General features: G+C 42.2%; 1 protein-coding gene across 1 annotated transcript; it reads right to left on the bottom strand.

The window, feature by feature from the left end:
- Positions 1-1060: 1060 nt before the first annotated feature.
- rasl10a (RAS-like, family 10, member A) lies at positions 1061-26897 on the bottom strand. The gene is made up of 3 exons (XM_070886361.1): positions 26682-26897; positions 9790-9914; positions 1061-1331 (listed from the first exon to the last, which is right to left on the bottom strand). Exons 1-3 carry the CDS (start codon positions 26895-26897, stop codon positions 1061-1063), a joined length of 612 nt encoding a protein of 203 aa, XP_070742462.1.
- Between the last annotated feature and the right edge of the window lie 327 nt (positions 26898-27224).

The raw sequence follows: 27224 nt of genomic DNA on the forward strand, positions 1-27224 counted from the left end.
AAGTGGAATTGAGGTAGAAGATCAGCCATGATATTGAATCACGGAGCAGGCTCAAGGGGGCCGTATGGCCTACACCTTATGTTCTTGTGAGAGAGATAATGTAGCTCAGCAAGGATAGAATATATGAGCGAGCGTGACTTGGTGGCTGAGCTTAGGTAGAAATGTGGAGGACAGGAGGCTGGCTGAGAGCATTGGAATAGTTGAGTCTGCAGATGACTATGGCAGATGGGTTGAGGTGGGGGCAGTTGTGGGTGATGTTGGAGGTGGAAATAGGAGGTCTTTGTGATGGGATGGTTGAGTTTGGAAGCTCAGTTTGGGATTGAGTAGGACACGGAGATTGCGAACAATCTGGTTTGGCCTAAGATGGTGGCTGGGGACGATAGAATTAATAGCAAGTCTATGTAGTTTGTGGTAGGGGACAATGATGATGGCCTCTGTCTTAATGTCTAACTGGAGGAAACTGCAACTTAGCCAAGACTGGAGTATGATGGTCAGCAGAGGGTTTGAGAGAGGTGAAGAGGCAGTGTACATGTACAAACTGCTATGTCTGTCGATGCCACGGTCTGATTTAGATTCCCTGTTCCTCATACAACTGATCCAGAATCCCCATAAAGCAATTTTTTTCCAATCCCTGGTTTAAGTTTTTTTTTGTTCATAAATGGTTTATTTTAAAACCGAACACTTTTTTTCCAAATTTGCCTGAATCTGTTAGGGTCCAATTTTTCCCTTTTTTAATTTTCCCCATTTGTTTGCCACTTAATTGGATTTTTCTAGGTCCTTTTTTTTTTTTAAATCAGCAATTGACAATTGTTTAAAATTCATTATTTATTTGGGATATTACTGAAAAATGTTTCTTCATGAAGCACAGTAAATCCAACCAGAGACACGAGGAAAGGACAGAGAATAAGGTTGGATTCAAAGCTATTTTATTTTTTTAAATTGTATATTTATTGCACAATTTTCTTTTTTCACACTAAGATCCAATGATTTAAGGAAAGCTAAAAGAGAGAGGATGATGGTTCAATATAACAAATGACCAGTTTGAACTTGTAACAAATTGTTACATCACATTGCATCTGTTTCTCTGTAGTGCCCCTTGGATGCGAATGGATGGATGCACATGTTTGCAGCCTCTACCCACACTGCTGCTCAGAAGTTCTTTAAACAGAAGTAAAATGTGCCAGTTATATCTTGCGGAGCACTCAATGTAGCCGCATTTCCACATCTTCTTCACCAGGACACTGATGCTCCTTCGTGGAGTGAAGCGCTGCTTTTGTAGGTCTCGCTTATTTCCAACAATGATAATTGGGACTGGGTTTGTACTGGTCAGCCTGGCAATTCAACATAAAGTAGTAAATGCAATGCCACTGTCTTAAGAACTCTTAAGCTGTACCAAATATTTACTTTGTTCTCCCCTCTCCTGCAGGTATTAACTTGGCAGGTGTTGGACTGTATAAGATTTAATGGCTAGACTTCCATATAAAAGATGGCTACTCGGGCAGTATTGCTGGGCTGCTGACACCCAAAGAAACCACTGCTCAACCCAGACTTGTATTCACAATACCAACACTTTTCAGCAGGTGGTGCTGGATAGAAATCAGGCAATGAAACCTGGCTACTTTTTCCTCTACCATACCTAATCCCAATGGAGTGGAAGGCAACTAATGTACGAATAAATATAAAGGAGCACTACTTCCCTCATGCCAAAATGGCATTAATAAATAACTTACAATTGTATAGCACCTTTCATATCCTCAGAATATTCCAATGGGCTTCACAGCCAATGAATTATATTCAGTGTTGTCACACTTGTTTTGTAGGTAACCATAGCAACTACTTTGTGCACAGCAAGGTCCCAAAAGCCACAATTTATTTTTGATAATGGTCAAGGGATAAATGTTGACTAGAACACCTCAGCCTGCTCTGCTTCAAATATTGTAGTACCCACAGGATCTGTTCAATCATTTGAGAGGTCAGATGCAGTCTCAGTTTAAGGTTTGATCTGCAAGACAACATCTTTGCCAATTAAGCATTCCCTCAGTACGGTGCTGAACTTTCAATCTAGATTATATGTTCTCAAATGTTGGATTGGAACTCGAGTCCACTCACCCAAGACTCATAATTAGGATGTGCATGGGAGATTTTCTGCTTTGACAAATGCATTTCAGGGACAGGTTGTAGACTCCTAATCACAGACATGTGCCTGCATCAGGTGCATCTGTGGCATCTCCACTGGTGGGCCCCACACACACCCTTGTGTCAGTGTTGTCTCATGATCAGCTGTCTGGGGTGGAGCAGATGAGATCAGTTTTTCTGAACAGAGATGGGATATTGAAGAGTTAGTATTGGACTAATTTATTTGGAAATACACAAAAACTCACTTTCACAATAACTGTGCTCAAGTCCCAAGGGGTGAATAGCCCTGCTGTGACCCTAACCCAAACTGTCTAACAAATGGCAGCTTTATAAATTATGCTGCAGGACTGGGTTGGTCGTGAAGAATTTTATAAAGTTCAGTACAACTGAATCATTGTTTAAGAATTTAGAACCTGTAGTCTCCTCATTGATCAATGTAGCAGAATACATAATTAATCACTTGAGCAAGTTAACATGTCCCTTTGGAAGATGAGTCAGTGCCTTCAGGCAAGGAGTGCAGAAACTTGCAGGGCAACCACACCCCCCTCAAAAAGAAACGGCCTTCAGGAACTCTGGGGCCCATTTTCTAGTCAGCAGGATAAATTCTGTCAGCACAGGAGATACATGGGAGGGTAGGGAATTCTTTTCATTAGACCCCAGATTTGCGATCTGTGATGGTGTGCCTTTTCTAAATAAAGCAATAAGGAGACACCGGAATCATCAAATGAAAATCAAGCAAAAGTGCCCCCTTTTTTAGAGGGGCAAAACTAATAAGGAACTAAACAACAACTTTTATTTATATAGCGTAGTAAAACATCCCAAGGTGCTTCACAAGAGGGTTCTAAAAACAAAAATAAATTTGACACCGAGCCACAAAAGAAGAAATTAAGGCAGATGACCAAAAGCTTGGTCAAAGATAGGTTTTAAGGAGTGTCTTAAAGTAGGAAAGAGAGGTGGTGAGGTTTAGGGATGGAGTTCCAGAGCTTGGGCCCCAGGTAGCTGAAGGCATAGCCACCGATGGTTGAGCAGTTATAATCAGAGGTGTTCAAGAGGGCAGAAGTTGAGGAGTGCGGACATTTCATGGGGTTGTGAGGCTGAAGGAGATTACAGAGATAGGGAGGGGCAAGGCCATGGAGGGATTTGTAAACAAGGATGAGAATTTTGAAATCGAAGCGTTGCTTAACCGGGAGCCAATGTCATCATTATCATCATAGGCATTCCCTCAAAATCGAGAAAGACTTGCTTCCACTCAAAGTGAGTTCTCTGGTGACTAGAGTCCAATACAGGAATTACAGACTCTGTCACAGGTGGGACAGACAGTGGTTGAAGGAAAGAGTGGGTGGGGAGCCTGGTTTGCCGCACGCTCCTTCCACTGTGTGCGCTTGGTTACTGTATGCTCTCGGCGACGAGACTCAAGGTGCTCAACGCCCTCCCAGATGCTCTTCCTGCAGTTAGGGCAGTCTTTGGCCAGGGATTCCCAGGTGCCGGTGGGGATGTTGCACTTTATGAAGGAGGCTTTGAGGGTGTCCTTGAAATGATTCCTCTGCCCACCTGGGGCTCGCTTGCCATGTAGGAGTTCTGAGTAGAGCGCTTGCTTTGAGAGTCTTGTGTTGGGTATGAGACAATGTGGCCCACCCAACGGAGCTGGTCGATTGTGGTCAGTGCTTCGATGCTGGGGATGTTGGCCTGATTGAGACCACTGATGTTGGTGCGTCTATCCCCCCAGGTGATTTGCAGGATCTTGCGCAGACATCGTTGGTGGTATTTCTCCTGTGATTTGAGGTGTCTACTGTATATGGTCCACGTCCCTGAGCCATACAGGAGGGAGCCAATGTAGGTCAGCGAGCAAAGGTGTGATGGGTGATCGGAACTTGGTGCGAGTTAGGACATGGGTTGCTGAGTTTTGGATGATCAAGTTTGCATAGGGTAGAACGTGGGAGGCCAGCCAGGAGTGCATTTGAGTAGTCAAGACTAGAGGTATCAAAGGCATGGATGAGGGTTTCAGCAGCAGATGAGCTGCGTCTCTTGGACTTGAGGGAGCAAAGATGAGGACCATACCAGGGGGAATGGCCAGGATGAGAGAGAGTAATAGCTTTAATAGGGACTAGGGCACCAAAGGTGGTGGTGAGTGTGTGATTGAGCAGATTGGTGGTTGCAGAACTGTCATGGTGAATGGAGGGCCAAAGGCTGGACAGTTTGGAGTTGATAAGTGCAGCTGTCAGAGAGTTGGGAGAGAGCTTTTTCCCGGGGCGGATGCCGAAGGAAGTAGGGTTGGGTGGAGGAAGAGGGACAGGGCTGGAGAGCTATACAAGGAAGTGGTTACAGAAGGCCTTATCTACAATTAACACGGCAGGAACAGCGAGAGATGGCAAGGTCAAGGGGATGGCCGTGAATATGGGTTGAGGAATTCACATAAACCAATAAACAAAGGAAACTTACAAAATTAAATAATCTTCTTATTGATGGCCACTATGTCCTCCAGTCCCTGCGGTGCCCACCAGTTGCGGAAGGCCTCAAGCGTACTGGTGGACACCACGTGCTCCTTCTCCAGGGCCACCCGGACACGGATAAGACCACGGAATTGAGGCTGGCAGCCAGAGTGACCACTCTTCCTTCCCTTTCCCCCCCCAATGTGCCGTGTCCAAACCGGACCTGTAAATGGCCACGATGGCCAGGCCCAGGAGCAGATCTCTGGTGGTGTGGGATCTGTGGACCACCATTACCATTCACCCTAGCCCTAATGACACAGCTCAATGTTATAGGATGCAAGTCTTATGTTTGTATTCTTCCACACGCTGCATTCCTGATCTTCAACAAGATGTACCCCCCTGATAAAAGCAATACAGTTGCTAAACCCATGGTGACTGCATGTGCCATGTGTTGTTGATTCTTTATACATGTTTGAAGCTTAAGCAGAAATACAAGAGAAACAAATTTGCTGGCAATGAAGTTGTTGAAACATGAGCTGGGGCTTGCAGAGTTTGCACCTTTCTGTATAAAGCAGAATGTTATGTTCTGTTAAAGTGCAACATCTATTTATTTATCGATTGATAGCTACAATGACAGCGGCGGCTCAGTGGGTAGCACACTCACCCCTGAATCAGAAGTTTGTGTGCTCAAGTCCACACTTGAGGGAGTGCTGCACTGTCAGTGGTGCCGTCTTTCGGATGAAACATTAAACTGAGGCCCCATTTGCCCTCTCAGGTGGACGTAAACGATCTCATGGCACTATTTCGAAGAAGAGCAGGGGTCCTGGCCAATATTTATCCCTCAATCAACATAACAAAAACAGATTATCTGGTCATTATCACATTGCTGTTTGTGGGAGTTTGCTGCACGCAAGTTGGTTGCCGCGTTTCCCACATTACAACAGTGACTACACTCCAAAATTACTCCATTGGCTGTAAAGCGCTTTGAGATGTCCGGTGGTCGTAAAAGGCGCAATATAAATGCTAGTCTTTCATTTTTATAAGCATTTAGCTTGAATTTTCCATTCCATTATTATAGGACACGATCTACAATATTTAATTCTTACAATATTTGCAAGTTTGACATTTCCTTTCTTTGAGGAAACAAATAGACACTTTTGGACATGAGGTTTAGCCCCATGCGAGGCTCCTTGGGGAAGAGTGACCATAATATGGTAGAATTCTTTATTAAGATGGAGAGTGACACAGTTAATTCAGAAACTAGGGTCCTGAACTTAAGGAAAGGTAACTTCGATGGTATGAGGCGTGAATTGGCTAGAATAGACTGGTGAGTGATACTTAAAGGGTTGACGGTGGATAGGCAATGGCAAACATTTAAAGATCACATGGATGAACTTCAACAATTGTACAACCCTGTCTGGAGTAAAAATAAAACGGGGAAGGTGGCTCAACCGTGGCTAACAAGGGAAATTAGGGATAGTGCTAAATCCAAGGAAGAGGCATATAAATTGGTCAGAAAAAGCAGCAAACCTGAATTCAGCAGAGGAGGACAGAGTTTAATTAGGAGGAGGAAAATAGAGTATGAGAGGAAGCTTGCTGGGAACATAAAAACTGACTGACTGCAAAAGCTTCTATAGATATGTGAAGAGAAAAAGATTAGTGAAGACAAATGTAGGTCCCTTGCGGTCAGAATCAGGTGAATTTATAATGGGGAACAAAGAAATGGCAGACCAATTGAACAAATACTTTTGTTCTGTCTTCTCGAAGGAAGACACAAATAACCTTCCGGAAATACTAGGCGATCAAGGGTCTAGTGAGAAGGAGGAACTGAAGGAAATCCTTATTAGTCAGGAAACTGTGTTAGGGAAATTGATGGGATTGAAGGCCGATAAATCCCCAGGGCCTGATAGTCTGCATCCTAGAGTACTTAAGGAAGTGGCCCTAGAAATAGTGGATGCATTGGTGATCATTTTCCAACAGTCTATCGTCTCTGGATTAGTTCCTCTGGACTGGGTGGTAGCTAATGTAATGCCACTTTTTAAAAAAAGGAGGGAGAGAGAAAACGGGGAATTATAGACCGGTTAGCCTGACATCGGTAATGTGGAAAATGTTGGAATCAATTATTAAGGATGAAATAGTAGCGCATTTGGAAAGCAGTGACAGGATCGGTCCAAGTCAGCATGGAGTTGTGAAGGGGAAGTCATGCTTGACAAATCTTCTGGAATTTTTTGAGGATGTAACTAGTAGAGTGGACAAGGGAGAACTAGTGGATGTGGTGTATTTGGACTTTTAAAAAGCTTTTGACAAGGTCCCACACAAGAGATTGGTGTGCAAAATTAAAGCACATGGTATTGGGAGTAATGTATTGAAGTGGATAGAGAACGGGTTGGCAGACAGGAAGCAGAGAGTCGGGATAAACGGGTTCTTTTCAGAATGGCAGGCAGCGACTAGTGGGGTGCCGCAGGGCTCAGTGCTGGGACCACAGCTATTTACAATATACATCAATGATTTAGATGAAGGAATTGAGTGTAATATCTCCAAGTTTGCAGATGACACTAAGCTGGATGGCGGTGTGAGCTGTGAGGAGGATGCTAAGAGGCTGCAGGGTGAGTTGGACAGGTTAGCTGATTATGCGGCATCTGACATGCATTTGCCCAATGTGGATAAATGTGAGGTTATCCACCAAAAACAGGAAGACAGAATATTATCTGAATGGTGAAAGATTAGGAAAAGGGGAAGTGCAACGCAACCTGGGTGTCATGGTACATCAGTCATTGAAAGTTGGCATGCAGGTACAGCAGGCAGTGAAGGCGGCTAATGTTATGTTGGCCTTCATAGCTATGAGATTTGAGTATAGGAGCAGGGAGATCTTACTGCAGTTGTGCAGGGCCTTGGTGAAGCTTCACCTGGAATATTGTGTTCAGTTTTGGTCTCCTAATCTGAGGAAGGACATTCTTGCTATTGAGGGAGTGCAGCAAAGGTTCAACAGACTGATTCCCGGGATGGCAGGACTCACATGTGAGGAGTGACTGGATTGACTAGGCCTGTATTCACTGGAGTTTAGAAGAATGAGAGGGGATCTCATAGAAACATATAAAATTCTGACGGGACTGGACAGGTTAGATGCAGGAAGAATATTCCCGATGTTGGGGAAGTCCAGAACCAGGGGTCACAGTCGAAGGATAAGGGGTAAGCCATTTAGGACCGAGATGAGGAGAAACTTCTTCACTCAGAGTTGTAAACCTGTGAAATTCTCTACTACAGAGAGTTGTTGATGCCAGTTCATTAGATATATTCAAGAGGGAGTTAGATATGGCCTTTACGGCTAAAGGGGATCAAGGGGCAGGGAGAGAAAGCAGAAAAGGGGTACTGTGGTGAATGATCAGCCATGATCTTATTGAGTGGTGGTGCAGACTCGAAGGGCCGAATGGCCTACTCCTGCACTTATTTTCTATGTTTCTATGGTACATAAATCTCCGGTGGACTGCAGGAAAATGTGCAGTCTGTTGGAACAGAAAACTTTGCATACCATTGATATAAAATGAAATGATAACTGGCTTCCCCCACTTTAAGGACCTTCCTAATGCAGTAAAATATTAAGAAATCCAATTCCATACTAGATGTCCATAACACCCATTTGTAATTATGGGTCCATTGCTTTTATGGCAATAGTAGTTGGTGTGAAAGCAAAGACAAACTAACTGAACCTGCACATAAGTCTGGATTATGTACTAACAACAAGGAATATAATTTTTTCCACACAGACCCAGCACAGTTTTAACCAAATACAAAAGCAAAATGCTGGAAATCTGAAAGAAAATGCTGGATATACTCAACAGCATCTGTGGAGCGAGAAACTAAGTTAAATTTTCAGGTCGAGGACCTTCCGAGGAGGTAGGAACATAGGGGAGGTTTTGACGAAAGGTCATCAACCTGAAACGTTAGCTCTGTTTTTCTCTCTCCACAGATGCTGCCTGACCTGCTGAAAGTTTCGAGCATTTTCTGTTTTTAATTACAGTTTTAACCTGGATGCTCCTTTGGGCTCTGCTGGTATAAACCCTGGGAAATTATGTGCATGGCTAGATTACGCTCATCACCACCTTCTCCAGGGCAATTAGGGATGGGCAATAAATGCTGTCTTACCAGCGACGCCCACATTCCATGAATGAATAAAAAAAATGTTGCTTTGGCCTCACTTGCCTGGAATCAGCAGCAATGATAGGTGTTTCTGGCACTATTGGAAAAACCCCACTGTAATATTGTATGGATTACCAATGAGTGCCATTTTGTGATTGCTCATTCTCACCTTATGCCCATTTATCGGATGTAACAGATTGCAAAGCTGACCTTGTCATATTTAATATCAGATTTTGGATTTGGTGTGAGGTCCAGATGAAGATTAAGTGCCATTTTTAATTTAATGCAGGCAAAGCAACGAATCATGGACATAGGGACAGGAGTAGGCCATTCAGCACCTTAAGCCTGTTGCACCATTCAGTTAGATCATAGCTAATGTGCACCTCAACTCCATTTACGCACCTTTGTTCTGTCATGTATCCTACATGTTTACTGCTTGTACTATTACTACACCAGAGGGCACCGCAGTGGGAGACTTGTAGGTTACCTGTACAGGTGTGCCAGGTCCAGTATAAAAAAAGGCAAGCCACCAGGTGTGATCCACACTGTGGAGTTATCAATAAAGCACTAAGGTCACTACAGTTCAAGTACAACTCATTGCCTCGTGGAGTCATTATCAGAGCATCTAAAGACATAACATATTCCATATCCCTTTATCTAATAAAAATCTAGTTGATCTCAATCTTGAAAAATTCAATTGACCCAGCATCAACAGCCTTTTTGGGGAGAGAATTGCAGATTTCTGCTATCCTTTATGTGAAGAAGTGCTTCCTGATTTCATTCCTCAATGGCCACAGGAAATAGCTTTTCTGTATCTACCCTGTCAAATCTTTAACATTTTAGACACCTCAATCATATCATGCCTCGACCTTCTAAACTCAAGGAAATACACACCAAGGTCATTGGTATGCTAACTCTAACTCAAACACCCACAGATATGATGGCAATTACAGATTCAGAGGTGGACTTTCCTTTTGCAGTGCCATCATTATCAGAGGTGGATGTCACATTTCCAAATAAAAAGAATTTCAATATAAAAAAGGTATAAACCAACCCAGGCAAGAGTAAGGAAAAGCACAAGTCTTACCTGACTTCTGCAATCTGCTGCTGAATCATTTTCACGTACTCAAAACTATCGAAGCAGCAGATGTCATACACAAGCATGTATGCATTTGCATTTCTAATACCTCTGCACCGAGAATCAGACCATTCCTCCAACAAAAGAGCAAAGAAAAGGTGTTACCTTAACATGGAAAGCTGCTATAACACATTGCCGGCTAGCATTCATTTTCTCAATTTTTAGTTGTGCAACATAAACTATTTAAAATCAATTAGTTGCAAGCTGGTTTGCACGCAGGATGGACACGACTTAATTTTAGTGATGGTTATCCTCTATTTTGACCTCTATCCCTTCCCCTTCTGGCTGCTTGCTTCAGTATGTACTTCCGTCAGCTGAGAGCAAGCCGGTCACGGTCCAGGATTTCTGAGGCTAAAGTTATCCAGACACTGCAGTGCTACTCTGTGATTCAGCCTTCAGGAAATGTTCCCCTCACTGACCTAGCTGAAAATTAAATTCACTTTGTAAAAGGTCACAGTGATGTGATGGAAACATCATATGGCTGGGCCACATCCAATACAGGAACTAATTCTGACTAAAACCACACACACAACATTTCACCCTCAGATGTGGCTGTGAAGGAACAGAATCTGAACATCAGTGTCTTAATTTAAGAAGTACTTCCTCCCACATTTGACAGGTAATGGTAAAACCGGTCAGAGACATTTGCCATGTTTTCTATGCTTTGTGTTTGCACAGGAATAGGGCTGGATTGGCTCCCCTGAAAGGGCACAGGGTTCTTCAGGATTCTTAAATAAAAAAGGGGGGCTTCAATAATACAAAGCTTTCGAACTATTCACTGAGGGCACTTGGGATTGTCACTCCTGGATAATAAAGTGGAGGTGGCAACATAGGAGCAGGAGTGGGCCATTCGGCCCCTTGAGCCGGTTCTGCCATTTATTGGGATCGTGGCCGATCTGTGCCTTGACTCCGTCCACCTACCTTGGCTCCATGTCCCGTGATCCCTTGGTTAAGATTGGAAATTGTTAATTGCACTAGCATCTGCTGCTTTTTGTGGGAGACAGCTTCCACACTTCTGCCACCCTTTGCGTGAAGAAGTATTCCCTAACTTCTCTCCTTAATGGCCTGGCTCTGATTTTGAGGTTGTGAGCCCTTGTCCTGGACTCCCCCACCAGTGGAAATGTTTTCTCCTTATCTACCCTGTCAATTCCTTTCAAAATCCTAAAAACCCCGATCAAGTGGAGTCACCCCTTAACCCTTTATATTCCAGGCTTCAAGCCTAGTTTACGCAATCTCGCCTCATAATCTAACCCTTGGAGCCTTGGTAATATTCTGGTGAATCTGCACCGCACTCCTTCCAAGGCTAATCTATCCTTGCTAAGGTGCGGTTCCCAGAACTGTGCACAGTACTCCAGATGTGGTCTAACCAGGACTTTGTATAGCTGCAGCAAAACTTACTCCCCCTCTCTACTCTTCCAACATTGCAACATTGACTACACTTCAAAAGGTACATTATTGGGTGTAAGGCACTTTTGGATGTCTAGTAGTTGTGAATAATTAAGGATAGGGTGACTGAACACCTTGAAAATTTTCAGTTGATCAGAGAGAACCAACATGGATTTGTGAAAGGTGGGTCACGTCTGACAAACCTGATTGAATTTTTTGATGAGGTGACTAAAGTAGTGGACAGGGGAATGTCTATGGATGTTATTTATATGGACTTCCAGAAAGCATTTGATAAAGTCCCACATAATAAACTGTTATCTAAGGTAGTGGTCCACAGAATTGAGGGTAAAGGATTGACCTGGTTAGGAAATTGGCTGAACGGTAGGAGACAGAGAGTAGGGATAATAGGTAGGTACTCAAATTGGCAGGATGTGACGAGTGGTGTCCCGCAGGGAACTGTGTTAGGCCCTCAACTATTCATAATATTTATTACTGAATTAGATGATAGCATAGAAAGTCATATATCCAAATTTGCCGATGACACAAAGATAGGAGGCAGTGTAGATGAAAGCATAAAATTACAAAAGGATATCGATAGATTAGGTGAATGGACAACACTGTGGCAAATGGATTTAAATGTAAGCAAACACGAGGTCATCTACTTTGGATCTAAAAAGAATAGAACAGGTTACTTACTAAATGGTGAAAAGCTAAAAACAGTGGATGTCCAAAGAGACTTGAGAGTTCAGGTACATTAAAATGTCGAACAGGTACAAAAAAATAATCAAAAAGGATAAATGGAATTCTGGCCTTATAATGTAGAGGACGAGAGTACAAGAAGTTGGAGATTGTACTGCAACACACCTTAGGTAGGCTATGTTGGCCTTGAAGGGAGTACAGTGTAGGCTTACCAGAATGATTCCTGGACTTCAAGGGTTAAGATACGAGGAGAGATTACACAAATTAGGGTTACATTACCAAGAATTTAGAAGGTTAAGGGGTGATCTGATCGAAGTTTTCAGGATATTAAAGGAAACAGATAAAGTTGATGGAGAGAAATTATTTCCACTGATTGGGGATTCTAGGACTAGGGGGCATAGTGTAAACATTAGAGCCCGACCTTTCAGGAATGAAATTAGAAAACACTTCTTTACACAAAGGGTGGTAGAAGTTTGGAACTCTCTTCCGCAAATGGCAGTTGACACTATATCAATTGTTAATTTTAAATTGCAGATTGATGGCTTTTTGTTAACCAAAAGTATTAAGGGATATGGGCCAAAGGCGGATATAATGAGAGAGGTCGCAGATCAGCCATTGAGTGGTGGAATCGAGGGGCTGAATGGCCTACTCAGGTTCTTGTCTTCTTAAGTGAAAGGCGCTATATAAATGCAAGTCTTTCTTTCTTTATATACTAATCCTCTAGTTATAAAGGTTAACATTCCATTTACCTTTTTGATTATCCTTTGTATCTGACTGCTACATTAAAATGATCTCTGCACATGGACCCCTCGATCTCTTTGGACCACCACTGTTCCTAGCATTTCACCGTGTAAAAAATACTCGGATCTGTACCTTTTGGTCCACTGAGAGCAGTGCAGTTGATGTTGTGTATACGGAGCTCCAAAAGGCGTTTGATAAAGAAACACATATTAGGCTTGTTAGCAAAATTGGCGCCCATGGGATAAAAAAGTGGCAATAGCAGTGTGGATACAAAATTGGCTAAGGGGTAGAAAACAGAGTGTTGTGGTGAATAGCTGTTTTCCAGAATGGAGAGAGGTATATAGAGTGAAGTTCCCAGAAGTTCAGTACTCAGACCACTGCTGTTTTTTTATATACATTCATGACTTGGACTTAGGAGTACAGGGCACAATTTCAAAATTAGCAGATGACAAAACTTGGAAGTGTAATAAAGTGAGGAAGATGGTAATAGACTTCAATAGGACATAGACAGGCTGGTGGAATGGGAAGATACATAGCAGATGGAATTCATTGCAGAAAAGTGAGAGGTGATACATTTTGGTAGGAAGAATGAGCAGAGACAAGACTTGCTAAATTATACAATTTTAAAGGGGGTGCAAGAAAAGAGACCTGGTGATGCTTGTGCACAAATCTTTGAAGGAGGCAGGACAGGTTAACAAAGCAGTTAATAAAGAATATGGGATCCTGGGCTTTATAAATAGAAGCATAGAGTACAAAAGCCAGGAAGTTATGCTAAACCTATATAAAACACTAGTTCAGCCCCAGCTGGAGTATTGTGACCAATTCTGTGCACCACACTTTAGGAAGGACGTGAAGGCTTTGAAAAGCATACAGAAGAGGTTTAGTAGAATGATTCCAGGGATGAGGGATTACAGTTCTGTGGATAGACTGCAGAAGCTGGGGTTGTTCTTGTTATGTATGGAGGAAGAGTCAGACTGAACACTGAGCTCAAAGTAAAGTGTGACCGTAGTCTTTTATTGCAGGTCTCCAGAGTGCCTCTCCAACCTGTGAAGCCTCCTTAAATACCTGAGCTCCCAAGGGATTATGGGATCCCTTGAGACTCCAGGGGATGAGCCCTCTGGTGGCTGTACAGAGTAAATACAAGTATACATATACAACAGTTCTCCTTAGAGCACATAAGGCTAAGAGGAGAACACAAGAACAAAAGAAATAGGAGCAGGAGTAGGCCATACGGCCCCTTGAGCCTGCTCCGCCATTCAATAAGATCATGGCTGATCTACTCATGAACTCAGCTCCACTTCCCCGCCCGCTCCCCATAACCTTTTATCCCCTTATCATTTAAGAAACTGTCTATTTCTGTCTTAAATTTATTCAGTGTCCCAGCTTCCACAGCTCTCTGAGGCAGTGAATTTCACAGACTGACAACTCAGAGGAAATTTCTCCTCATCTCTGTTTTAAATGGGCGGCCCCTTATTCTAAGATCATGCCCTCTAGTTCTAGTCTCCCCCATCAGTGGAAACATCCTCTTTGCATCCACCTTGTCAAGCCCCCTCATAATCTTATACGTTTCGGTAAGATCACCTCTCATTCTTCAGAATTCCAATGAGTAGAGGCCCAACCTACTCAACCTTTCCTCTTAAGTCAACCCCCTCATCCCCGGAATCAACCTAGTGAACCTTCTCTGAACTGCCTCCAAAGCAAGTATATCCTTTCGTAAATATGGAAACCAAAACTGCACACAGTATTCCAGGTGTGGCCTCACCAATACCTTATATAGCTGTAGCAAGACTTCCCTACTTTTATACTCCATTCCCTTTGCAATAAAGGCCAAGATATTATACTCCATCTGCCAAATTTTTGCCCACTCATTTAGCCTGTCTATGTCCTTTTGCAGATTTTGTGTGCCCTCCTCACACATTGCTTTTCCTCCCATCTTTGTATCATCAGTAAACTTGGCTACGTTACATTCAGTCCCTTCTTCCAAGTCGTTTATATAGATTGTAAATAGTTGGGGTCCCAGTACTGATCCCTGTGGCACCCCACTAGTTACTGGTTGCCAACCAGAGAATGAACCATTTATCCCGACTCTCTGTTTTCTGTTAGTTAGCCAATCCTCTATCCATTATCCCCAACATGTGAACTTTTATCTTGTGCAGTAACCTTTTATGTGGCACCTTGTCAAATGCCTTCTGGAAGTCCAAATATACCACATCCACTGGTTCCCCTTTATCCACCCTGTTTGACATAGATGTTTAAAATCCTGAAGGCTTAGATAGAGTAAATAGAAAAACTCTTCCCAATAGCTGAAGGGTCGATAGCCAGAAGGCACAGATTTAAGGTGATTGGCAAAAGAACCAGAGGCTCCATGAGGAAAATTCTTCTGTATGCAACGAGTGGTTAGGGTCTGGAATACACTGCCTGATAGGGTGGTGGATACAAATTCAATAGTAGGCTTCAAAAAGGAATCGGATAAATACTTGAAGGAGAAAAAAAACGCAGGGATATGGGAAAGGGGACTAACTGGATTGCTCTTCGAAAGAGCCGGCACAGATTAGATGGGCCGAATGGCCTCCTTCTGTGCTGTACTAGTCTATGATTATTTAAGAAGAGAAGGAGGAAGAAACCAGGTAACTACAGTTTAACATCCGTTGTGGAGAAGTTACTGGATTCAGGGATAGAGTGACTGAGTACTTGGACAGGTATTATAGTCAGACCTTCAGGAAGAACGCATTTAACTTAAAGTAAGCCGACAGTTAAAGGGTTAACAGGCTATACTGTGAAGACAGTTTTGTAAATTGACCAGCCTCATATGAATTTGATGACCATGGCCCCAAGTCTGGAGTGGTCGCCTGACCCTTTTGAAATGCTAATGTCAACCTTGTTGCAGGAGTGGAAAACCCATTATTGACCCAAAACGTGGCATCAAAAACACTTTGTGTTATATTGGTTGAACATCAAAAAGCTGGAGACCTGAAACTCACCATCAAAAATATTTTGAATGATCAAACTGAAAGAGGACATTTCTTTGTGTGATAATGGACTATACACTGACCCAGGATGGGGAAGTGATCACATGGCACATCAAAGGCGGGGGGGGAATTGCGTCATTCATTGCCACGGGTAGCACCTTTGTATTATAAAAGGGGTGTATTTAGGGATGAACCGTGGCAACTTGCAAGGTATCTGCGGGTGGCCTTGGTCAATCGCACATATGGAAACATACTTCCCTGAGTGACCGCTGGGGTGAGTAAAGTTTGAACTTAAAGGGAATGGTGCAGTGATGTTTGTTATCCGTAGTATAATAAACAGTTAAAAGAATACTGAGCTGTGAGCCTTGACCATTTTTATCCCACCCGGACGGGCTCAGGTCGGATTCTGGAATTAGAGGTAAGAGAAAGGTGTGGGTCCACCTACCAACAGAAATGTGCCCAAACAGGGACCCGATAGGGGAAAAATGGAAGATAGGGTAGAGCAGTATTTGGGTAAGAAATTCCCATTGAAAGAGGGATGGGTACGAGCCATGGTGACTGCGTACGATCCTCTAAGCTGAGGAATGGGAGGAAACTCCCATGGCCAAGAGAAAATCAAAATGGGTACGCACTGTATGGTTGTTAACATTTAAGTGAAAAAACACAACCGCACAGGCAAATCAATGATATGAAGAAAGGCTGAAGGAAAAGGATGTAGTAATAGCAAGAATGATGAAAGAATTGTCGGAAGCTGGACTGGAGAGGAGTAAAAAAGAATTAGGAGAAGAAAGAGAAAGTAAGAGGAAGCTGGAGGAGAAGTTAGTGGAAAAGTTTGAAAAGGAGATGCTGGAGCAAAAGTTTGTAGGGAAGTTTGAAAAGAAGAAGGAGAAATTGTGCCATAAAGAGCAATATTTGGAAAGTCAGTGTACGAATCAAGGAGACGAGAGTAAAGCTTGGAAAGAGGAAGTTAGTAGACAGCAACAACTGCCAGGAGAAGCAGGGAAGGATAACGACGATTTGAAAGCTGCCATTAAGGTGGTGCAGAAATAAGTTGTGGATAAATTACGGGGTCAGTAGGACCATGCGGAATTCAAAAGGAAATTCAAAGTGTTGCTAGATAAATTAGGGGTTCAGAGAAGCATTGTGTGTACCATGTCCTCATGGTCCGGGAAGTTGATACGGCAATTGTTTAAAAGACGGAAAAAATAAACATTTCTATGATTCTATCAAGGTGAAACTGACACTTAAGCTGCCAGCTTTTATGCCACGAGAAACAAAATATAGGATTTGCTATTATGGATGTTTGAGAAGTCATGGAATATCTTTTGTGTGAAAGTCTGTCTGTGTAAAAAAAGTGTTCATTATGTTTGTTTTAGCTCCACCCACTTGTCTGTGCCGAGTGTTAAAGCTGTTTAACGCTTTGTGTGCTAAGTTTGTTAATTAAAATGGGTGGTTTTGTTTTAAATTAATTTGAATTGTAACAAAGCACTGTCTTCTTAATTTGGTTACTAAAGTTTTCTTGAAATTATAACTTGGAGTTATTGAGGTTGATTAACCTATTAAAACCAGACTTTCATTGTGGCCATAGTGAAATTCTAGTTATTTAAAATTATGTGGGGGTCTCTCGTTCCGAGCATGAGGTTTTCACTTTGGGAAAAAGAGGAAAGAAAAAGTTTCAAAATTGTGGCACGCATGTAAATTCTGTAAATGAATAAGTTATTTTTTTTAAACCAATTGGATCTACATGGCCTGTATAATGTAGTAGGGGCCTGTATACTACTAGTGTTGTAGCGTATAGGGAAAAAGGAAAAGGAGGAAAAGATGAAGAATGTGTTACCGCTTCTCTTGGGAATCATGTGGTGTGAAAGTGTGACCTTCAAGTACATCCGAAGTAAATTGGTGCTCATCGATGGTTGATGGTTGTTTTTGTAACTGGTACGTTGTTTTCAGTGGGGTTCCGCAGGGCTCAGTACTATGTCCCTTGCTTTTTGTGGTATATATCAATGATTTAGACTTGAATGTAGGAGGTATGATTAAGAAGTTTGCAGATGATACAAAAATTGGCTGTGTGGTTGATAATGAAGAAGAAAGCTGTAGACGGCAAGAAGATATCAATGTACTGGTCAGGTGGGCAGAACAGTGGAAAATGGAATTCAACCCTGATAAGTGTGAGGTAATGCATTTGGGGAGCTCTAACAAGGGCATACACATTAAATGAAGAATCAAGAATGAAGCAAGTGTGCAAAAATCTTCTTAATCTCATGAGATCCAACGGCTAATGAAAAAAGTCAGCTTGGAAATCTTGAGAGAAAATCAAGAACCAAAATGATGACTAGCTCTTAAACCAAGAACCTGAACATTCGAGCCCATTTGAATGCCGGTTGTGGAACCATTTCATAATGAAAGTCATCACTTTCAGAAGATGGAGGGCGAAAGGGATTTAAAAAAAAATACCAAAAGCTGATTAATTTACGACTGGTGACTTTATTGAGTTTCAGTTGCCTATTTCTACTATAATCTGAATTTTGACAAATAGTTGTAATTGCTGTTTATGACTGTTCAAACACTATGAGTTTTCATACAACAAGGATAATACAGTTTGTTGACTCTTTGCAACCTAATTTAAAATCGCTTGGTGCAATTTATGTGGCTGGTACTCATATATCATGTTCAGATAATATCGGAAAGATATACCCTCGAGATCTGGCAGTTAATTGGTTTGACCATTGATGCGGCCTATCCCTTAGCAACGGTTGAATACATTCAAATGTTCTGCATCTTCTTAATCTCCTGAAATCAGGAAACAGTGAAGGATTGGATCATAAGTGGCTTGCATAGAGAATACTAAACAAGAAATCAAGATTTTAAAAGTCAATATGATCATTAGAGGGTGATCATTAGACAAAAGCACTTTCCATAAGTAAAGGTTTGCTATTAGTAGGGAACTAGGGTTGATCATTTCCAAACTTACTTACATGCACCAAATTCTAACCTACATGCTCTCCTGCTTCCCCACTAAAATCAGAAGAAGAACAGTTAAAAGAAAAAAAAAACATTTTAATTATCAAAAATTATTGTGTGGCACTAGACTACAGTAAAATGTAATTAACTTTATTTTAATTGTAGCACAATTTTGGCAAATGGACATTAGGAGCTACAGTTTAAGATTCTCAAGAAAGCAGACATGGATTAAGTTACATTATACAAGATCTTTTAAAAAAATGCATAAAGACAATCAAATAGTTAGCAATTTTCAGCTTGGACAACAGTAAATGCATAATCCTAATGATTCTATTAAGTGGGGGAAAAAAATACCATAATGTTGACAGATGTTTGGTTGGAGAACTGGACGGTATCACAGAATGAAACACTGTGCTTCATCGCTGAGGCTTTGAATGCAAGACAGCTGTTTGGGAGAAAAGTGTTTTCTCTCTGACCTCTTGAAGAGTTATACATGGAATGAGATAGGCTAATGGACAGTCTCAGCCCAATTCAAAGGGTTAAGAGGCCAGAGTGCAAAGCTATTTACAATATAACACTGATTACCACTAAAAAGGGCAGTGCCTATCCGAGATGTCACAAGGATAACTGCCCGGGAAAGAAATGTCACACCAATGCCAGATAGAATGATTTTCTCTCCTATCCCCCTAATGATTTTATCCTTTTACCCTCTCAAACGTATTTGGTTATGTTCTTTAGACACTTGCAGCCGTCTAGTATCATGTTCGTATGGCCACTCTTCATGTGTGAGCCTAGACAGGGAGCGTAGACAAGCTAATCCACTGAGAGGGCATCATAGCTGATTCCAGCCCTATCCTCACTCTACAGACAGAAACGCACTCCAATTGCACAGTATTATTAGATAGCAATCAAGTGCAGGAATACTGGTTGATTTTTTCCCCTCCCTAGCTCAGGAGCACTGGGTGGTACAAAGTAATGGTTAGGCCACAGTAAGAAGACCGTGTGCAATTTTGGGTTGTCCCATTATAGAAAGGACATTTAAGCCATAGAGAGTGTACTGTGTAGATTCATTAGGATGATACAGGGATGGGAACCTATGGTTACAAGGAGAGACTGGAGATGCTGGGACTATTTTCATTGGAGCAGAGAAAGCTAAAAGGAGATTTAATAAAGGATTTTGAAATTATACAAGATTCCAATAGGATAAATATGGAAAGACTGGGGCTTCGGTAGTGCAATGCAGGCAATAGCAAATTGGCAGCTTGTTTTACACCCACCTGATTTTCTTTTCTATTGACTTTATTTGCCATTTTGCTATCACCTGTTTTGTGCTAATGGCCAAGACGATTTCAGCCCCAGTCTTTCCACTAGTTGGGGAGCCAGTGACAAAGGATAATCAATTTTAAATTGTCAATAACAAAATGAGGAGACACACTGAGAGAAATTCCTTTAAGTAGAAAGATTTACAACATGGAATGTTTTGCCACAGGGAATAGTTGAGGCAGAGACAATTACATCTTTTAGGTGTAAGCATTTAAAGTAGAAGATTTTGGATGATGGAGCAAGCTAGATGGTAGAACTAGTTTTTGATTCGTTTAGCAAAGAACAAGAACAAATACAATGGGCCAAATTACCTCCTTATGTGCTGTAAACTTCCATGGTACTAAGCAGATTTATGAGCTATTTAATATATATTAATATTTAGACGGTGCAGAGAGTATAGGATAACTTGGGGAAAGAAATGCTCCTCTATCCTGAATCTGGATGTTATTACATAATTTCTTAATCTTAATTCCCTTCCTAAACCTCTCTGCCTCTCCACCTCTCTTTCCTCCTTTAAGACACTCCTTAAAACCTACCTCTTCGACCAAGCTTTTGATCATCTGCCCTAACATCGTATATGGCTCTGTGTCAATTTTCTTTCATAACATTCATGTAAAGCGCCTTGGGACGGTTTATCGCATTAAAGGCACTAATATATATATATATAATATATATATATATATTACTATTAACTGTCCTTTAACTTTCCAGTAGCCTTGAATTTAATACAGGGGGCTGTAATTGGTAAATACCACACATTTGCTATAGAATGAATACTTTTACTCTTGATAATAGTACACAACCTTGTAAAGACTTAGATTTTTATTAATGTTAGTCTCTGCCTCTCAGTTAATAGTGTCAGCACATTGCTCAGCAACTAAGAATGAAAGTAATGAGCCAGATGATTCTGGTTTGACCGTACTCAGTTTTCTTTTCAGGCTTCATCAGTTATTACAGCTTTTCCATGATACCAACTTGCTACCAACTGAGAGTTTCAGCATAAGTATTCAGTTTCAGGTCCTTTGCTAAACCTCATCTCAGACATATTGAGAAGGCCAATAGCAGCATCGATCTCCTTGCAAACCTATAAGGGCGAGGGTTAGAGATGTAACAGGCGGCATGAAATTGGTTTGATATTTGTGGTAGAGATAGGAATTCAACTTATAGCCCTTGAGGCATAAAGCTATCACTGAGCTCCAGATCCACTCATAGGTTTAACTCGGCATCAGTACAAAGGGATTAAAATCACTCCTCTCTCTTATAACTGAATAAATGGTGATAGTAAGTGTAGCAATATGTGGAGAAGGGGCTATAAGAGTGTTTGTCCACTTATGGCATTACTTCTAAAATTCCTTCTATACCATTGTAGGCCACACATATAGCACCTGATCAGAGCTGACCGGAGATCAGCAGAAGGGGGGTGGTACCGAAATTTGCCCCGAGTACAAAAGCAAAGAAGTTCTGAACCACCTTTATAAACTGGTTCGACTTCAACTGGAGATGTGTCCCCAATTCTGGACACTGCACTGTAGGGAGGATGTGAAGGCTTTAGAGAGGGTGCAGAAAAAATTGACAAGAATGGCTTCAGGGATGAGGGACTTCAGTTATGTGGATAGACTGGAGAAGCTGGGTTTGTTCTCTTATCTCCGAAACTGCTCTCATCAAAGTCACAAATGAAATCCTTTGTGACTGTGACAAAGGTAAACTATCCCTCCTCGTCCTTCTGGACCTGTCTGCAGCCTTTGACACAGTTGACTACTACATCCTCCTCCAAAGCCTCTCCACCAATGTTCAGCTATGCGGGACTACACTCGTCTGGTCCCATTCTTATCTATTTAATTGTAGCCAGAAAATCTCCAGCAATGACTTCTCTTCCCACTCCCGCATCGTTACCTCTGGTGTCCCCCAAGGATCTGTCCTTGGCCCCCTCTTATTTCTCTTCTATATGCTGCCTCTTGGCGATATCATCTGAAAACACGGAATCAGTTTCCACATGTACACAGACGACACCCATCTCTACCTCTCCACCACTTCTGTCGACCCCTGCTTGGTATCTAAATTGTCAGATTGCTTGTCCGACATCCAGTACTGGATGAGCAGAAATTTTCTCCAATATTGGGAAGACCGAAGCCATTATCTTTGGTCCCGCCTAAACTGCATGACCTAACCACTGACTCCATCCCTTTCCCTAGCATCAATCTGAGGTTGATCCAGACATGGTTGACCTTGAAATGAGTTTCCAGCCACATATCCACGGCATAACTAAAACCGCCTTTTTCCATCTACGTAACATTGTCCGCCTCTGCCCCTGCCTCAGCTCTTCTGCTGCTGAAACCCTCATTTATGCCTTTTTGTACCTCTAGACTTGACTATTCCAATTCATTCCTGGCCGGCCTTCCACAGTCCACACTACGTAAACTTGAAGTCATCCAAAACTCAGTAGCCATGTACTAACCCGCACCAAGTCATGATCACTCATCAGTCCTGTGCTTTCTGACCTATATTGCCTCTCAGTTAAAGTCAATTTCAAAATTCTCATCCTTGTTTATAAATCACTCCATGGACTTGCCCCTCCCTATCTGTGTAATCTTTTTCAGTCTCACAATCCCACAAGATGTCTGCACTCCCCAAATTCTGGCCTCTTGAACATCCCCCATTATAACTGCTCAACCATCAGTGGACGTGCCTTCAGCTGCCTGGAACTCCCTCCCTAAATCCCAACACCTCTCTACCTCTCTTTCCTCCTTTAAGGCACTCGTTAAAACCTACCTCTTTAAACAAGCTTTTGATTATCTGCCTTAATTTCTTCTGTGGCTCGGTGTCAAATTTATCTGTAACACTTTTATGAAGCGCCTTGGGACGTTTTACTACATTAAAGGCGCTATATAAATAAAAATTATATTATTAATTATTATTATTATTATTCAAGCAGGGGAGATTTGATAGAGGTGTTCAAAATCATGAGGGGCCTAGGCAGAGTAGATAGAGAGAAACTGTTCCCATTGGCAGAAGGGTCGAGAATCAAAGGACACAGATTTAAGGTGATTGGCAGAAGAACCAAAGGCAACATGAGGAAAAACTTTTTAACGTGGCGAGTGGTTGGGATCTGGAAAGTACTGCCTGAAAGGCTGGTGGAGGTAGATTCAATCATGGCTTTCAAAGGAGAATTGGGTAAGTACCCGAAGGAAAAAATGTGCAGGCCTACGTGGACAGGGCGGGGGAGTGGGACTAGCTGATGTGCTCTTGCAGAGAGTTGGCACAGTGCTCGACAGGCCGAATGGTCTCCTCCTGTGCTGTAGCCACTCTCTGATTCCATGGGAAGGTGTGAGAGGTGAACTCAAACAGAGCATGTGGGACAGTGGGGAAATACAGGCAAATGATAGCGTGCACAGAAAACTCCTAAGCTGACCTAATGGGAATGTGCTGCGCATGCTCCAAACAGTATCAATAACATTTCTGTGATAGTGCATATCTTAACATGAGAAGGTGGGACTGAAGAGCAGCACCCCTGCACAATTCAGTGAACATGCTAGCATTGCATTGGAAACAATTATACAGAATCAGCATATTACTAACAGGATTGCTTAAAATTGACTAAATCTACCAATGTTCAATCTGCTGTTATCATGGCATCATTGTGCTAGAAATTGATCAGCCTACCGCTGGGTTTTTCGGCGGTACAGGGTGTATTTCATCGCTTTGGGCTGAAAAGAGATTGGTGGGAAATGCATTGCATTCTTTGAAATACCGCTGTGGAGTGGATCGCCGGCATGTAACTGCTCCCGCCCGAGTTTGGTGGGAGCGGTGATTCGTACTTCAAAAAAAAACGCCCAGTCGGACCAGCCTTTTGATGGACGGTAGGTATGAAACCTTGCAAAAAAAGATAAGTGAACATTTAAAATAAAATTCTTTTGCAGCGATTCAGTGGAAAAGGGTCCTCTGAATATTTTATTTTTTGAAAAAATATTTTTCGTGTTTTCCCCCCCGACCTAGGCCGACTCTAGCCTCAGACTTAATTTGACCAGGACTGCCGAGAATCCACGTACAAGGCCCATTTTTCCTGACGGGCATTTTTTTTTCTCTATTTTTTGATCAATTTTCCGCCGTCATTAATTGCAGAATCTTAGCGGTATTTTGGGCAGCAAATGGGCGGTGGCAGCCTTTGATCAATTTCTAGCCCATTATATTTTATTTTGTTACGAATTTCAGGCATTGAAATTCAGAACCCAGAATGAATCCTTATGTATCACGTGTGCAGAAATTACTCTCTACAGTAAACACGGGAGGGAGTTGGCTGCTGATAAACTAGTTTTGCAACTGAATAGTAAAGGTTCATTCAGCATTCCCGTGCTAAACTTGCACGGGCAGTGTTGTGTTGCACTGACCGTGTCTGTAGGTGACCTATGGAACCTTCATATTTTTATGAAAATCTGAGGGAGGCCTTATATTCTTCACCTAATGCTATTCTCTATGCAGCCTATGAGAAGCTAAATAGAATAATGGCCCACAAATTACAACATTGGGCTATCAGCAGCAAAGCATATTCTTCTCAATCTACTCTTCTTCTCAATCTACTCTTCTTCATGACTGGACAAGATATTGGAAAGAAATTAAACCCAAGATGATCTAATTATTCCTTTTGTAAAATATACTTGATTACTTGCATGCTTTTTCAATGTATTTCTTAATGTAACATAATAAAAAATCATTACAACTATACATCTAAGGTTTTCAGATATTTCAATCTCAGAAGCAGCACTTAATTAGGTGTTCTTTATATTACACTGCAAAATATGGCACTCCTACCACATTACTCCATTAACTACAGGATCTCATTTCCTGCTCACACTTTACAGTAGTTACAGTCCTGTTCCAGGAGTCAGTGGATATGTAGCTGAGAGCTGGTGATAAGGGCCATCATAAGGACCCGCAAGGAGAACTCCCACAAACAATCCTGTCAACACAGGCTGTATTTTCATTTACACACAGCAGAAGAGTTACTAATAAAGAGCTGAGCACATGTAGGGCCTTGTGGGCACAGTGGCGATCTCTCAGTTTCAGCTGAGCCATTAAAAACACAAAAGCTGCACGCTGCACAGTTGCATCAACAAAGTTTGGCAGATTTTAGTTGGTTCAGCAGATCAGCTGCTCGACAAACAATTTAACATTATTGTTGGTGCATTCCAATTGGCCAAACTCTTTCTGGTTTCCTTCTAAATCAATTTGCCAAAAATTGTACTGTTCAAATACCTTCCTGTAAGTTCATTATCAGGCCAGGGTATAGTGGAGGGACCTGGGTTACACTGACTATACTCGATGTCTACTTTTAGAAGCATGAGTACGCCCACTTTTTGGCAGTAATTCATAAAATTACAAAAAATGTACAGCACAGGAACAGGCCATTCGGCCCAACTGGTCCGTGCCGGCATTATTGCTCCACACGAGCCTCCTCCCACCCCTCTTCATCTCACCCAATTAGCATCACCTCTATTCCTTTCTCCCTCATGTGTTTATCTAGCTTCCTCTTGAATACATCTATGCTATTCACCTCAACTACTCCTAGTGGTAGCACATTCCACATTCTAACCACTCTCTGTGTAAAGAAATTGCTCCTGAATTCCATAGGATTTATTAGTGTCTATTTTACATTTATGGGCCCTTGTTTTGGTCTCCCCCACAAGTGGAAGCAGCTTGCCTATACCCTATCAAACCCTTCTGTAATCTTAAAGGCCTCCATCAGGTCAACTCTCAGCCTTCTCTTTTCCACAGAAACGAGCCACAACCTGTTCAGCAAAGGATATACTCTATATGCCCACTTTTCATTCTTTGGAGGTGAAAGAATGAAGGAGAATTAAACATTTATGTTAGCCGTTGTCCTGACCAATATATTTTTCACCTAATTGTCACATCCCTTTTCTTTATATATACACCCTATATAACCCATAAAAAGAAAGACGTGCATTTATATAGCTCCTTTCTCGACCACTGGACGTCCCAAAGCGCTTTCGAGACAATGTAGTACTGTTTGAAGTGTAGTCACTTTTGTAATGTAGGAAATGCGGCCGCCAATTTGTGCGCAGCAAACTCCCACAAGCACATACAGTCTCCATTACATATTAGTACTTAAACCTTATTCATTTTATGTTTTGCCCTCATAAACTTAATGAAGTATTAATGGAGCTGATTATAAATCTCTGGACCCTACAAGATAAATCCCATATATGATGTACATTGACTGGACCCACTGTCCACACCACCTCAGACCAGAGGGGAAAACAATTTATTACATTTTGGGGGATAAAAGAACAATTTCAGTCCCAACTACCGACTGAAAAGATGAAAGTTGCACGCTTCTTCACCTAAAGTATAACTCCTTTCCCTACCGCATTTTTTCTGACGGTTGTATTAATAAAACTATGACTAACCTGGCTTTTATTTGTTCGTGGCGCTCTGGTTTCTAATGCATCTCACCCGCATTCAGCAGATTTCACCCCAATTAGTTTAGGGCCGTTATTTAAAGCGGATGGAAATGGTTTAAAATCGGTTTCACGCTGGTGTCGCAAGACGAAAGGGAGGTTTGTACTGTTAACCCCGACCTTGCAATGTTTACTTTTCATTTTCAGAAGGGTTAAACAGAAAACCAGGGTGGAATTAGTGACATGGTAACATGCCGATAAGCTGGAAATACACACAATGGGGGCGAGAAGTTTGACAGAAAGACACCACGGATGCAAGAACAGTATCCAGCTACATTTTTCCTACCTGAGCGCCGGTTGTTGGGAATGTTGGGATCTGCGGCACATCCAGGATCTTCAAATCGTACATGTTATCGTTCAGGATCACTGAAGGTCTGTGAAGGTGCCTTGCTCTGGTCGGGGTGTACACGTGGCTGAAGTCATTGTAAAGAAACTGGCGGATTATGGCCGTTTTACCCACTCCGGGAGACCCCAGCACGGCGATGGTGAAGGTGGCCACCATTGTGTCATATACTCGTCTCGGGAGACGGATGTTGGTAGAGGCTGGGATGTAAACTCAGGCTGGGGAGTGCATCCCTCGCGGTTTGATGCCGCTGTCCTCTCTCCTTTCTCTGAAGATGCTCTAAAGTATTTCAGCGTTCTGGTGACCGGCAAGGTGCTGAGGCCAAAAGCCTGCGCAGAGAGGGACCGAATCAGAGCGAGTCAGTAAAAGTTGGGACTCCGTTTAATCCCCTAACTCCGTGTGAAAGGCACAATGACAGGAGATGTATTCTGCCTCGGATACATCTGCACCAGATTTCGCTGCCACCTTTAAACTCGTGAAGTGGCG

This window comes from Pristiophorus japonicus, chromosome 8, assembly GCF_044704955.1.
Source record: "Pristiophorus japonicus isolate sPriJap1 chromosome 8, sPriJap1.hap1, whole genome shotgun sequence".
Taxonomy (NCBI): Eukaryota; Metazoa; Chordata; class Chondrichthyes; family Pristiophoridae; genus Pristiophorus; species Pristiophorus japonicus.

Bases quoted from the DNA above. Each gene is read 5' to 3' on its own strand.
- rasl10a (XM_070886361.1), bottom strand. From the start codon at position 26,897: ATGGTGGCCACCTTCACCATCGCCGTGCTGGGGTCTCCCGGAGTGGGT. The intron at 9,915-26,681 runs GTAGGAAAAATG...CTTTTGTTGGAG, and splicing joins TCCCAACAACCGGCGCTCAG to GAATGGTCTGATTCTCGGTG. The intron at 1,332-9,789 runs GTAAGACTTGTG...TTGAATTGCCAG, and splicing joins CAGCAGATTGCAGAAGTCAG to GCTGACCAGTACAAACCCAG.